Source organism: Trichoderma evansii, assembly GCF_050947405.1.
Source record: "Trichoderma evansii strain SZMC 28006 chromosome Unknown GGI43scaffold_4, whole genome shotgun sequence".
NCBI lineage: Eukaryota > Fungi > Ascomycota > Sordariomycetes > Hypocreales > Hypocreaceae > Trichoderma > Trichoderma evansii.
This window is the reverse complement of record NW_028145202.1, coordinates 1,957,856-1,971,717: the sequence shown is the minus strand read 5'-3', so window position 1 is coordinate 1,971,717 and position 13,862 is coordinate 1,957,856. Positions and strand designations below refer to the sequence as shown.

Genomic DNA, 13,862 nt, shown 5'->3' with positions numbered 1-13,862 from the left:
CTCTCTCTCCCTCTCGCTCTCTCTGAATGCTTTCCTTTTCTCCATTTTCCATTTTTCTTTTCCAATTTCTTTTTATCTCCTAATCTCTCTTTTTTTTTTCATTGAGTTTGCGACAAAGAAGACGAAAATGTTTTAGATGAAAGTCTCTCTGCTCGAGATGGTAGAGGGGAAAGCATCTTATGAGTGTGTTTGTGAGAATGTTGATGTTATGCAAAAAGCGGTAGCATTTCGTTAGATGGGCATCAGCTTTAGTTGTTTTCTTAATACAGTTTTCGTTATTCTTTTGTCACTCACTTGGAATGAAGCAAACGAAGTTTATCAATACTTACACTCTTTGCTTTCTTGTGATGATTAGAAAAGGGGCTTCTCAGCACCCATATGCGCCCATTTCACATGTCAAAAACGCTTTCACATATAACAAACTGACTGAGAAAATAAATCTTTTTTTTTTCCTTTTCATTGAATTTTTTTGTTTGGCTCTTGACTTGAGTACTGTGGTATCTTCCCCCTTCCACTATCTGTGACTGATACTTCCTCTAAACCTTTACGCCTCCCATGCTTAAATAAAATCTTTTGAGACATTTCCTTCTTCATCGCAGCAATCTTCCAAGCTTCCGTTATTGCTCCCCTTGATTTTTATCTTCTTAGTTTATTTTGTTTTCTTTTTTTTTTACGTTTTCGTCTTTCAGTTACTGAAAGAACTTCTTGTACGCAGCCTTCTCCTTCGCTGCCCGAGCAGCGGCCTTTCCTCGCACGGCATTCAGCTCATTGTTGACAGCAGAGTCAGTGGGAGCCAGCTTGTGTGCCTCTTCAAGATCTTTCAGGGCCTCTTCCTCATCCTTTTGGCGAACGTTGGCAAAGCCACGTCTGTAGAAAGCCTTTGCGCGGTCAGCGGGGGCAATGCCGCCGACGGCGAGGGCAGAAGTGGCGCTGCGGACAGCATCAGCCCAGGCCTCCAGCTTGATGTGCAAGAGGGCAGAGTTATTGTTGAGAGAGAAACGGAGGGCATCGAGCTGGGCCTTGCCTTCAGGCCAGTCGTCGAGCTCAGGCTCCTCGTTAATGTATCGCAGGCCCTTCTCATACTTTTCGAGACCAAGAACGAGGTTACCCGCCTTGAAGGCCTTGTTACCGAAATCTTTGCAGTCAGAGGCTATCTTGAAGGTAGTCTTGGCATCAGGAGGTGTAGAGCAGTCCTCGGGGAAGTCTTCGTGGGGGTCGCCGAGGGCATCGGGCTGCTTGACATCAGCGCTGAGGGCTTCGTCTCCGGAGAGCTCGCCACAGTCGGCGATGATGGCTTCTTTCGAGGGTCGGTCGCCAGCCTCGGTGTGGACGTTTTCGATCTGGCGAACGACGGACTTGCCGTTGAGGACTTCGCCAAAGACCACGTGCTTACCATCCAGATGCGGCGTAGGGACAGTGGTGATGAAGAATTGGGAGCCGTTGGTGTCTGGGGATGCACGAGTTAGCCACAGCTTAAGGGAGAGATTCTGGGGGATTAAGATGTATAGAGCTTGGAATATGACATACTGGGGCCAGCGTTTGCCATGGACAAAAGGAATGGCTTTTCGTGCTTTCTGGGGAAAGCCTCGTCCTCGAACTTGGCACCGTAGATGGACTCGCCGCCAGTGCCATCTCCAGCTGTGAAATCACCACCCTGTATTGATTGATATCAGCACTCAAGTTTTACCTAATCATGGCATATCTGCGTACCTGGATCATGAACTGCTTGATCACTCGGTGGAAAGAAGAGCCCTTGTAGTGCAGGGGCTTGCCTGACTTGCCCAGTCCCTTCTCGCCAGTGCAGAGAGCACGGAAGTTCTCGACAGTCTTGGGAACGAGATCAGAGTACAGCTCCATGTTGATGCGGCCAAGAGGCTTGCCGCCGAGAGTGATGTCGAAGAAGACGCGGGGCCGTGTGGCCTTGGTCTCGGTTTCAGAAGCCATGATGGTGAATGTCGTGGAGAGAAGAGGGATAGAATAAGTCGGCGGAGGCGCGTTAGGCGGCAAAGAGGGCCAATTGGTTGTCTAGAGAATAGAAACAAGGAGAGGAGATGAGTGCAGGGGAGAGTTTGCGATGCCTAAAAGATGGCGAGTCGTGGCCTGGCCGAAAGAAGGCTGCGAAGATTCCTTCCGGTTCTCTAGATATAGTGATGCGGGGTCAAGCTAGCGATAGAAAGTCAATGCTTTGACTGTCGCTATCTGAGCTGCGAGAAGGGAGAAAAAAAGGCAAAGAAGAGTAGTTTAGAGAGAGAAGCTGGAAGAAATGAATAAAGAAAGAAGAGGAAAAATCAGGTGGGACGAGGAGGAGAGGAAAGGGTGCACAGCACGCAAAGTGAGCGCCAACTCAGACCCGATGTTGGATGCCGTGGTAGATGATATACAATGCTACAGCTACAGCTACAGGCCAGGCACCTTGGTACTTATCTTTAGCTCGTTCTCTAGCACTGCAGAGCACAATCTTTAACAGCCATGCATTCATTCAATGCGTTTCAGGCGGCTTCGCTTTAGGCTGATGCCGAGCTTCTCAGCCCAACTGGAGCAATCAGAACATTCGAGCTGACATCAGTTTCTACGCGGCTGCCCCTCCATCGGCAATTCTGCCCCTCCATTCTTTTGTTTCGTGTTAGGTCCTTTTTTGGAGATTGGAAGCTCTGCAGTGGAGCCCGTTCCAGGGGCTGTTAGTGGCCAACCCCCGCCGCTGTAGAAGTTTCTAGCAGATGGCGCTGGGCCGCAGCGCATGACGAACGCTGTCACGCATTTGCATTGGGGTACATGTATGGGTTGGCGCTATTCACAGCATGCTACGGCGTATTACATCCTACAGCATCTCATTGCATGTCTACATGCATGGATTTAAGCGAAGCGTCTCTACTTTAGTCTCCTTTCTGACTGAGCAGAGTGGCTACCTGTAGTGATATCTAGTAATATCAGGCTCCCATGCTACCATGGCTAATAAGCATTGGTTCACGCACGCAGGCCATCAATACACAAAGCATGTCTGAACATTCTGTAGGCACTTTATAGATAGTACCCTTGTAGCTACAACAGTCGGCCTATGAGGCTGTTTTATTTCTTTTTTTCTTGTTTGTTTGTTCCAAAACAAATTACAAGTATCCAGTCATCTCTTGTTAGTGCCTTACTTGGAATCAAGTGCCATTAGCAAAATGGTTACCCGGGATGAAGCATATTGAAACCCCAAAAAAAATAAAGTGTAAATCTATCTGTTCTATAGATTAATTTCCACCAATTCTATTTGCTCTATGCGTCACATCGTATTCTCATCATCTGTATCACCCAACCTTTACCTTTCAGACACGGGAGCACCAGCTTGGAGCTCCAAAGTAACCTTATAGATATTGTATCAGCATCTTCTAGCGTGATCAGGACGTCCAAAACCAAACAATGACTTACCGGACCATCGTTAACAAGAGCAACTTCCATCATGGCCTGAAACTTGCCATCCTTGACTCGATCTGCCAGATAGAGATCCTTCACCTTCTGGACAAAGTAATGGTACAGCCGGCTCGCTTCTTCAGGGTTTGCTGCGCCATGGAAATCGGGCTTGGTACCCTTTTTGGTCTTTGCCAGCAGAGTAAATTGCGATACTAGTAGTATTTCATGAGCTTTGTTGTCTATGTAGGGAATAAGTAGTGTTACTTACCACATAGCACCTCGCCTTCAATGTCCGTGACACTCCTTTTCCACTATCACCGCCAATTAAATCATTAGCAGGGTCTCACAGCCTGAGCAAAGTGCTTCACTTACCCGGCCCCCGTCTTCGTCATCCCAGAGTTTCATCTTGACAACTTTGTTCGCTAATGAATCGGCTTCTTTTTCTGTGTCTCCCGGCGCAACAGCCGCAAATACCAACACTCCGCGGCCAATGGATGACACCAGCTGCTTTTCTACCGTCACAGACGCAGAAAGCACACGTTGAATGATTGCTTCATAAAGATAACCATATTAGATCTTATTGCCATACTATTATAATTTATTGTGTACATAAAATGCCTTCAAGACCAACAAAAAGGGAAATGACAGAGGGTAGGAAGTTTGGCCTACCCTTCATTGTGAGCAACTTGTAACCGGTGCCGGCACTTCTTGTTCCACCAAGAATGAAATGTTAAGGGAAGAAAGAAAACTCTTGTTCCAACAGCCCTGCTGCCAACCCACTGAAACCAAAGCTTGCAGAGAAAATGTGTCAAAGAAGAAGAAAAAGGGAATCCTGTACCGAGACCGGCGACCTCTCAACGCCTTGGCTAGAGAAGATGATCCAATCAATCTAAAAATGCTATGAATCGCGCATGCAAAGTCTGTGTCATGTGAGAGACGGCGTAGCCACTTATCAGACATCCCACCTTGCCAAAGTAATCTTTGATAGCCAAAGCCGTTTTACAATGGCGAATTATTTAGTTCAAATATGCAAATAGAAATGCAAAAAATACTCAATTGTAGTTATATATTATTATTATTGTAATATATGGTTTTAAATTTAATTAAAATTGAGATATAGATAGCTCTCTGCACAATTTTTGCTCTCTCGGCTAATCATCGCAAAGCACAAAGAACCGCCCTTCTGTTAGCTCGGTGCAGCCTCGCGACCTGGCCTCACCAACTTCAATCTCGCACGTCCATCGCCTTAAAGGCTCAATCCAGCTGAATATCGCCACAAACACCCCCGGTCAGCGCTTTGCAGTTGATCTGAATACGACCGCCTCTATCGCTTCTTTCGCTGAGCACAACAGCTGCGCATCCATCACGTGGTAGAAGCCGAGCTTCTCCTGTATCTACAGCCTTCGGTCACAAAGGCTGCCCCACGAAAACGGATCAAGCCACCGGCGAAATCTTATTGCACCCTTTGTGCAGAGCCCAACGAACTTCAATACCTCTTTAGCGACCGAACCTCACAAGCACAACCGGAAAAGACGCCGCTCGGGCTTTTCTCCCCTCCTCTACCGACAAAATGGCGGCGAGGAAACTACAACAAGAAGTTGACAAATGCTTCAAGAAGGTGGCGGAAGGCGTCTCCGAGTTCGAGGCCATCTACGAAAAGATTGAGCAGTCAAATAACCCGGCCCAGAAGGAAAAGCAGGAAGACAACCTCAAGCGCGAAATCAAGAAGCTGCAAAGACTGCGCGACCAGATCAAGACATGGGCCGCCAGCAACGACATCAAGGACAAGGCTCCCTTATTGGAGCATCGCAAACTGATTGAGACTGTTGGTGGGCCCCAGTAACGTTGGGTATTGATGCATGCCTAGTATAGAGTCGCATACTGATGTACCTTTTTTCTCCGACATCTAGCAAATGGAGAAATTCAAGGCCGTGGAGAAGGCCATGAAGACGAAAGCATACTCCCAAGCGGGCCTCTCAGCCGCAGCGAAATTAGATCCCAAAGAGCAGGCCAAAGTAGAAGCCTGCGACTTCCTGAATAGCATGGTTGATGAGCTGGAGCTGCAGATTGAGACTCTAGAAGCCGAAAACGAATCCATACAAGCTACGATGAAGAAGGGAAAGAACAAGATTGTTCAGGAGAATCGAATGGCCGAGATCGACAGGATAATCGAGAAGCACAAGTGGCATCAGGGCAAGCTGGAGCTGATTCGGAGGACACTGGAGAATGGAGGCATCGATACCGACGACGTCACCGGCCTGGAAGAGCAGATCCGCTACTATGTGTCTGATGGCATGAACGAGGACTACATGGACGACGATGAAATATACGACGATCTAGACCTCGAGGAGGAGGAAGGTGTCTTTGGCATGGGCCAGGATAACGAGAAAAACTCGTCTCAGGATGCTCAGTCTGTACAGGACGATCTCCATGATGTCGAACTGCCGGTCAAGGTGAGGAAACCAGCCAAAGACTCCGACTCCACCACGTCAACGCGAACGAAATCTGTGCAGTCCAAATCACCCTTACCGGCACTGGCAACGCTGCATACTCCTCTATCGGCAGTAGGTAGTGGGGGTAGCGGTAGTCCTGCCATGAAGCCTGCCTCTATCCCCACGAGACCTGCGGGAGAGGGACTCAAGTATGCGTCTGCCGCAGCCGCAGCCGCCGCCGCAGACAAGAACAACGTCGGAATTGCTCCTCTGCCGCCGCCACCAGGACTTCCCGCCGGCATCTCGCCTTTACCGCCTGCGCAGTTGAAGACAAGCGCAACGAATTCTCCAGCCGTCTCGTTTGTTCAGCCAGCCCAGGCGCCCGAATCCAAGCAAGCTACACCGATTGTTGCACCCGCATCTACTTCTACGCCTGCGCCCGCACCCCCACCTGCGCCTGTAGAGAACGCCGAGCCCCCGTCAAGTACGAAAGCGACAAAGAAATCTAAAGCTTCAGGGAAACAGCTGGCCGCATCTGAAGTACCACCTTCCGAGCCATCAGCTGGTAAGTTGTCAATGAGAGCACCTTGTAGATGCTGTGATGTGTATTCTCTTGCTAACATCTGATCCCTTAATAAAGCTGCCCAAGCAAACGGCTCCACCAACGGTGTCAAATCCACTACGGAGGAGACCGAAGAAGAGTCCATCTATCATCTCCCTGCGTCCCTACAAGATCTCGTTGAGTCGTATGAGACATCACGAAAACGATCGTATCAGCCATTATCGTCGTCCACCCTGAGTTTGATGAAGGCGAGCCAGCTGAGCTACCCCAGCGCCTTTGAAGCCGACGTCCCGCGGACATATCGTCCCGATATGCCGGTGCCGCAGACTGGTTCTGGATTCCCCACACAACCGCTGCCCATTTTCGATGACCCTCGACTGTACTCGAGGATAGACCCCGACACTCTGTTTTACGTTTTTTACTACAAGCAAGGAACGGCGCAGCAGTATTTGGCCGCCAAGGCGCTGAAGGACCAAAGCTGGCGGTTCCATAAGCAGTACCAAACATGGTTCCAGCGGCACGAAGAGCCTAAGAATATCACGGAGGAATTCGAGCAAGGCACCTACCGGTTCTTTGACTACGAGAGCACATGGTAAGATGCCCTTTTACTGGCCGCACTATATTACATAATCTCGATTACTAACTTCTATTTTCCCTTGCAGGATGAACCGAAGGAAGGCTGATTTTAAATTTGCTTACAAATTTCTTGAAGATGACATTTAGTCAACTGTTGGCTTTTGATGATGGGATGTACGGGCTAGGCTGGGACTATTGTGTGTTTTTGCTTTTGTCATCCTTGCCCTGTCCATGACGGGGCTCAATTTTTTTTATTCTTGTCTTTATGGGAGTTATAAGAGATCATCATCGTAGCTGCGACTATGCGCTACTAAAGTTGGGTTTCTCAAATGGAAGGGAATGACTAGTGCCAGAATAATCTATACGAGGCGGCGTTCCTTTTTTTTTCAAGGCAAAAAATTCCGTGCCGAGAAATTGTTTGCCATTTTCCTGTCTCTTTTTACATTATCTCGCTGTGTGGCTGAGTTGGTAAATGTATTGCTGTTGTTGCTGTTGAGAGCGAATTGAAGTGACACAACAGGTGGGCCTCATACCTAGTAGCCAAGCAGCTTCGCAAATATGCATATATCTCTTAAAGTGAGTAAACCCGCTTGTATTACTAAGAGCTGGGAACTATCTATAGCTGAACTCTTTAGGGAGAACTTAGACTTCTGTTAGAAACTACCAAGAAACTGGCGCTAAGGGGGAAACCTTGGCAAGACACAACTAACTTGACACAAACCGCTCAACCAACTACCTGCCCAGGTAGACGGAACTTGCCGCAGATAAACCGAGATAAGCAAGGGCTTAAAGTAGGAACGTTCCGTACTTCCTAGATTGATCTTCTTATTCTAGGGTTGCTACTGCGACGCATTCAGGCCTGAAATGACAGGGTTAGTTTGAGACAGACGTCATGGAGCCTGGCGTCGGTGATAGAAAACACTCGGGAATATCCGTTCCAGTTAGAACAAAGGGTACAGCAAAAGTATATTTCTCCCCACAAAAGGTCTTGAGCCAACACACTTGCATTTTACAATCAACTGTCACAAATGCGCGTGGCTGCATGGGGGAGGTGGCGGATGCTACATCATGTCAAGACATGACTCGCGAATTATCCGGGGGGGCACCAACGGCAACTCCCGCTCTCTAAGAGCATGTACTGTCGTACTAACATTGGCAGTGATGGTACATACTGCTACGTACTACTGCTACCATCTGCTTTATGTACAACCACTCCTACTTGGTAGGCGTGTAGATCCAGCCCTACGTTTTGAACTACACCCCCACAGGGATCGCAACTGTTAGGACGGAACTCGCTGCGTACTTTACAGCCAAAGGATTTAACTAGGGTGTAAGGATCGTTTTAAGTACTCAAGTCCCTAAACTTGTACTCTATAGTGTTTTGAGAGAGAGTCAAGGGCGCATCCGCGTATTATACAGACAGCAACTTGTACTTTGCTAACAGCTGCGATCTCTGTGGGGCGCGTTCTGTGAGGCTGCCTCGCCTCGCCTCGCCTCGCCTCGCGTTTGTCTTGCCTTGACTCGGACGCACTGCGACTCAGTCTTACCCAGCTCAGTACGTACCATGCTCCCCTGCTTGCCTACTAGCATGCAGGTACTGCAGTCGACTGCTGCCGGAAGAGGAGGGGTAATCTACACGGAGATCTGAATGGTACTAGTATCATCTCACTGCTTGGTAATGTTTATTCTATGGGCCGACTATAGATTTGTGAGATCTGTTTATCTTGCAGACTTTGGCGAGATTCTTGGCAGGGAGGCTAGAAGGAGTGGGAACTTGCGGGCGTTGACAAGCACGATGAGCTGAAATGCGCAAACGCATTGCACTATACAAACGGATTTGACATGCAGGTGTTTTTTGATCCAGATCAGTCATTGGTTGTGGAACTGAGGAGTTGCAGGATTCCGTTTGCGAGGTGGACACAACAGTGATTCAGTGAGAGGATAGAGCTGCAGCTGGTAATGAAAGATCGGATGAAGCAGGTGAGTGAATGAAGTTGTTTACGCTGCTGCGTTTGCAGTGCGCTTGCAATGCATTTGCTTACTTTCTTGTTTGATATTGTGCCAACTAACACAGACTCTGCTCTTCAGTTTCAACAAGACAAATCTGCACATAGAAGATACTCTCAAAGTCCTTTCACGAGCATTCAAGTCCTAGTTTACCGTAAGTAGCTGTAACACTGTCACGAGGATATTCCACGATGGCTTATATGCTCAAGGCTAGGACAACTTCGAATACGAAAGGGTGAAAAAACAAGGAAATATGAGTGCCAATTCGGAGTGGGTGTCTTGGTACGACAAGCCGCAAAAGCGACAGTCCGCCGACACTGCAGAAGAAAAGTCAAGTCTGGGCGCAGATGAGAAGGATGCCTCCATCACCGACCCCAACACAGTCAACCTCCAGTCCGGCGTCTTCAACAAGGTTGCCAGCACTTTTACACAGCTCTTCGGTCACAAGCAGTCTCATCTAACGCGCAACCAGGCCCAGACCCGTATCGGCTGGACCACCACCGGCGAGCTGGGCGTGCTCCGCCAAGAGCAAGACGCGCAGTACGAGTTCATGGAGGAGCTGGAGCAGAAGATTGGGGACCTCAAGAAGGAGGTGGAGCAGCTAAAGGACCTTGTCAAGGTATACGAGGCCAAGATGGAGCGCGATAGTGACCTTCTGCAGCACTGCATGCACTGGATCACGATGGCGCAAGTCTTTGGCGATGTGCCCGTGGCAAAGGACCGGATGAGGTGGAAGCCAGGCCGAGACGCAGCACTAGAGGGCGATAGTGAAGACGGCAACGAGCATGAAGATAGGGAGAGACACTAGAGGACGGCATCTAGGACGGCAACTGGCATGAAAATGAGGGATACAAACAATCTAGTTGTTCGAAAAAGGAACAACAAATCCTCATGATGGGAAATGATTCACGCAAATGACGATGATCATGCCTGGAGGATTGGTGGCTTTAGTTGGGGGTCATATGCAGGGCGAGATATGATGCGATATTCCTTGCGGGTTATTTTTTTTTTTTCTTTCTCTCTGCTCTTGTCAACCGCAAACTATTAATCTACGACTTGATTTTAGCCTGAAGACGATAAATAGAGCTAAAAGGCCTTCTAGAAGCCATCTAAATAACCAAGCCAGGGGGCTAGTTTCGCCCATCCAAGGCTTATTTTCCTTTTTATCCAGGACGCCACACGTCATCATGCCTTCGGCCCTTTTAGTAGTAGACGGAGGTTTTTTTTCGTTTTGTTTTCAATTTATTACTACAAAATTAATAAATTAGTGTCCTTTTTTTATTGATATGATGTTAATTTTTCCTATTCTCCATCAGGGGTCCCCCCCAAGTGCCCCTTCCCGGTAAATCTATTGGATGCCACGCGATAGATAGTGAGTTGGCAAGAACAATTGCCGTCATCAAGATGGTTCTAGCGCTCTGAAATAAGGCGACTAAGGTGCGGAAGCGCTCATTCCCACGTTTCTCGTGAGATCATCAAACCGAAAAGGCAAGGACTGCCCCCAAAACGCTATTACTACTCCTCCTTCCTTGCCCTGGCTTCTTTTTCATGATGAAAATTTTTTCTTCTCTCCCCCCCCCCCCCCCCCCTTTACCCTTTTCTGCGTCTAGCTTGCGAGCTTCTGGAACAACCGGGGCGTTATTTCTTATTCTTCGTGATTTACTCCGTACGTGTGTGTCTATTACACTTTTGTTGACCGCCTCTGGTCAGATGGCACAAAGGTTCTGGGATTTTTATTCCTGCTTGACATCATCCCGCGCCCATGTTATTGGCACAGAGGACGGTACAGATGCCAAAGTTTGAGACGATGCCCCATCACTGACTGGGTGGGATGAGTGGAAAAACCATTCCCGCATCACTCACATCGCGCGCGGTTCACAACGCCCGCGGTTGGTTCTTCCGGAGGCGTCTGGCTATTATCCTCTGCCCTGGGATGCCGCTATCAGCATCCCGAAACCACCACCGAGGGCCCTGCTATACTTTCCCAACGGGTATTGGACAAGGATGGCGCAGCACCTTTGACTTGCAGCAGTATTGGCTGCCATGGACGGGAAGAAAGTCTAAGCGGGCAGATGGGAGGTGTTGTTGCTTGTGGAGTTGCAGCCCGTCAGCATACTCTACTCTCGTCGTAGTGCTACTGGTATGAGGAGGGTGCATGATCCCCCATCTCTGGCTGCTGATAAGATGCTGAGGAAAAGAGGCTAGGCGCATATGACTGCTCTGCTACATACAATACGTACATACGGTCGTTACGGCTCACCCAGGCCCCCATCATCACCAATAACGGCCAAGCTTTCCTGGTGCCTTTCCTAGGCTGCTTCGGAGACAGCTAGGACAAAAGGACGGGGGCCAAAACGCAGCGTTTCTGCATGACGATCTGCTAGGTTTCAGCACATGCGACGGGGCCAAGATCACTCCTGGTCGGCGATCATCTGATTCCGCCGCATCTGGCCGCTTTACAATTGCCTTGAGGTGCGTGCGCAGAGGTTCATGGTTCATCAATGTTCGCACGCTACGTTGCAAAGCCGCGAGTGGAGTATACATAGCTTGTTTGTTTGTCCGTTCCCTTGCATAACCCAGTTGATCCTCTGGGTTATCGCCAGAGAGATTAAGGGTGAGCCCCGGTATGGGGCACAGAAAGAGAGTATTCAGCCATACGGAGTACGCGCCAGGCCACTTTACCTCTGGAGACGCCCGACCAATGACGCTTATATGAACATAGACCTCTCCTTATTATATGGAACACAGCCAGAAAGAGGTTGTGATCTCGATCGTGGCTGCAGTCTAGAAGAGAAAGGGAAGGAAATCTGTGTTCAACGAGATAGTATACAGCGGATTCGCCGAGTCTATTCAGCTGAGCGTTGTTCGAGGCCTCGGTGCTGATTGTATCCATATCTGCCAAGTTACGAACAAAATCAGCCACTTGTTAGCAAGACTATGTGTTGCCTATGACCCGACGGGGACTCGGATTGCCTTTGGGTTGGGTTCTGCCTCCTCCGTGTATGAGGACTGCCATTGGTTCGATACACACTGGATGTCCTAACAAGGCAAGTCGTGTAGGCTATCTGGTGCTTTGTTAGCGATTGACAACAATGGCTTGTCTGTTGCGATTAATAGCACCACTGCTGGTGGTAGGACCAAATGGCAGTCAGTACCTGAACTGATATCCTACGTGGTCGTTTCCTCTCCTGGGATAGAGGCGTCATTAGCTCGCCGTTGGCTCGCTATTGGCCCGCGATATCTATTGCCGACGTACACATATGGGTACACACCTTGAGGCTTATAGTCGGGCTCCTGTGCTCGACTTTTGGGATTTGGGATTCGTTGGACTACACCCACGCCTACATGCATGTAAGGTGGGGGAGGGGGGCTAAGGTAGGAGGGGCTAGGATGCTGGTAACACGCGAATAGTGCCAAGGTGCTAATCCCTACCGGGAGATTCCTTATTGCCCGAAACGGTTTCTGTTCTTAAAGAGGCTTTTACGACTTTGGGATAGTCAGGCCGACTCGGCAGATCGCAGTGAGCCCGCTAAGACAGGCAACTAATCTTTTGGGCGGTGTCAACAGCACCTGTGTCGGCGTTTCAACAGGTGGTTTGCTGCTGTGACTATGGACTGTGAGGGCTGTATCCCACCAGCTAATCACCAACATACAGCATAGGGCCTGAAAGAGACCCCTCTCGGGCCAGTCCTGCCGGTTGTTGATGGGGTTATCAGTGAGGAATAGACGGCATACAGCAGAACATGACTCTCGGAGCCCGGGGCTCGGTGGCAGGGCATCACCACGGTGATGAGAAACACCGCCTGTCGGCAATGCTGTCTTCATATTCCTGGCGGCGATGTCTTCAACCAAAGTCACGGCCATCAGGTCAACCAATGCCTCGTCAACGGGATGCCTTCTCAAAAGAGTGCCATCTGCGATACTAGCTTGCCTAGCTCAGGCAATTTTTTGACAGCTCGTGCGGCTGAACCTGGCAGCCACATGTTTCCATATCATTCACATCTTGCTAGTGAGTGGCTCTTTCATGCGAACCAACCCGGGCCCAGAGCTCGTAGGCACATACTACTACTACTTGGTAGTAGTAGAAATTGGAATTGCCTGTACAAAGGCCCTTGGCAGGGCAATTCTTTGCGTTAGGGGCCCCGGATACCCCCCCACTCACTTAAATCAACATCAAAGAGGTGTTCCCCGATTAAATGCCATGGGTATTTTTCAATTCAGCATCTTGTCGTCAAGCCGGTGGAGCGACTGTATGTATGTACATGAAGTCTCGGGCGCTAAAGTTCACGACAATCGAGATACACAGTGGTCATCGCAAATTCCTCGGTTTCGGCAGATTCGGCAGCGCTAGGTGTAACTCGCGTTCCTCAACATCCATTGGCCAATTCATGCGAGAGCAGCCAAACAGGCGTAGCATAGGAAGGAAAAACAGACAACGGAAAAATAAAAAGAACAAAAGCAAGATAAAAGCCCATGCTGATGAGAGCCCCCATCTCCACAAAGCTTTGGCCTGTCCGCACGTTACCCATGGCCCAGGACCGTAGACGGGTAGAGACTGGCCCACGGGTAGCAGTAGTGCCTCCGAGCCAGGTATACGATGCCCTCACCAGCCAGTGTGACGCCCCTCTGCATAGGGTTTATGCTGCATAACGATTAGCGTCCAGTTCTACGTCACCCTCAGAGCACTTCTGAAGAGTCCCCACCAATGCATTTCCGCCCTGCCGGATCCTATCCGCGCTAAATCTAACATCTCTTCTAGAAGCCTGGGCCATACTGGTCTGGTGTAGCTACAGCGCCGGAGGAAGTACTGTACGAGAGTACAAGCCCTAAGACGGTTCGTTATCTGTTGCTCCTGTACTGTACTGGGTTGAAATAAACACAGCCCTCACCCC

The 13,862-nt window shown here is 49.3% G+C and overlaps 4 protein-coding genes across 4 annotated transcripts; 2 read left to right on the top strand and 2 right to left on the bottom strand.

Annotated features, from left to right (window-relative positions):
- Positions 1–606: 606 nt before the first annotated feature.
- GGI43DRAFT_299857 (cyclophilin-like domain-containing protein) lies at positions 607–2,686 on the bottom strand. The gene is made up of 4 exons (XM_083201524.1): positions 2,425–2,686; positions 1,711–1,957; positions 1,528–1,654; positions 607–1,447 (listed from the first exon to the last, which is right to left on the bottom strand). The coding sequence occupies exons 2-4, from the start codon at positions 1,942–1,944 to the stop codon at positions 690–692; spliced, it is 1,119 nt and encodes a 372-aa protein (XP_083063631.1). The 5' UTR covers positions 1,945–1,957; positions 2,425–2,686; the 3' UTR covers positions 607–689.
- Positions 2,687–3,207: 521 nt separating this feature from the next.
- GGI43DRAFT_398846 (D-tyrosyl-tRNA(Tyr) deacylase) lies at positions 3,208–4,303 on the bottom strand. Its single transcript, XM_083205265.1, has 5 exons — positions 4,063–4,303; positions 3,766–3,944; positions 3,662–3,704; positions 3,412–3,605; positions 3,208–3,346 (listed from the first exon to the last, which is right to left on the bottom strand). The coding sequence occupies exons 1-5, from the start codon at positions 4,067–4,069 to the stop codon at positions 3,302–3,304; spliced, it is 468 nt and encodes a 155-aa protein (XP_083063630.1). The 5' UTR covers positions 4,070–4,303; the 3' UTR covers positions 3,208–3,301.
- Positions 4,304–4,963: 660 nt separating this feature from the next.
- Positions 4,964–7,110, top strand: GGI43DRAFT_421324 (Not1 N-terminal domain, CCR4-Not complex component-domain-containing protein; the record flags this gene model as incomplete). The annotated part of the gene is made up of 4 exons (XM_083207939.1): positions 4,964–5,218; positions 5,304–6,390; positions 6,466–6,979; positions 7,050–7,110. The coding sequence occupies 4 exons, from the start codon at positions 4,964–4,966 to the stop codon at positions 7,108–7,110; spliced, it is 1,917 nt and encodes a 638-aa protein (XP_083063629.1).
- Positions 7,111–9,056: 1,946 nt separating this feature from the next.
- GGI43DRAFT_299779 (uncharacterized protein) lies at positions 9,057–9,889 on the top strand. Its single transcript, XM_083201523.1, has 2 exons — positions 9,057–9,124; positions 9,180–9,889. The coding sequence occupies exon 2, from the start codon at positions 9,224–9,226 to the stop codon at positions 9,776–9,778; it is 555 nt and encodes a 184-aa protein (XP_083063628.1). The 5' UTR covers positions 9,057–9,124; positions 9,180–9,223; the 3' UTR covers positions 9,779–9,889.
- Positions 9,890–13,862: the final 3,973 nt, after the last annotated feature.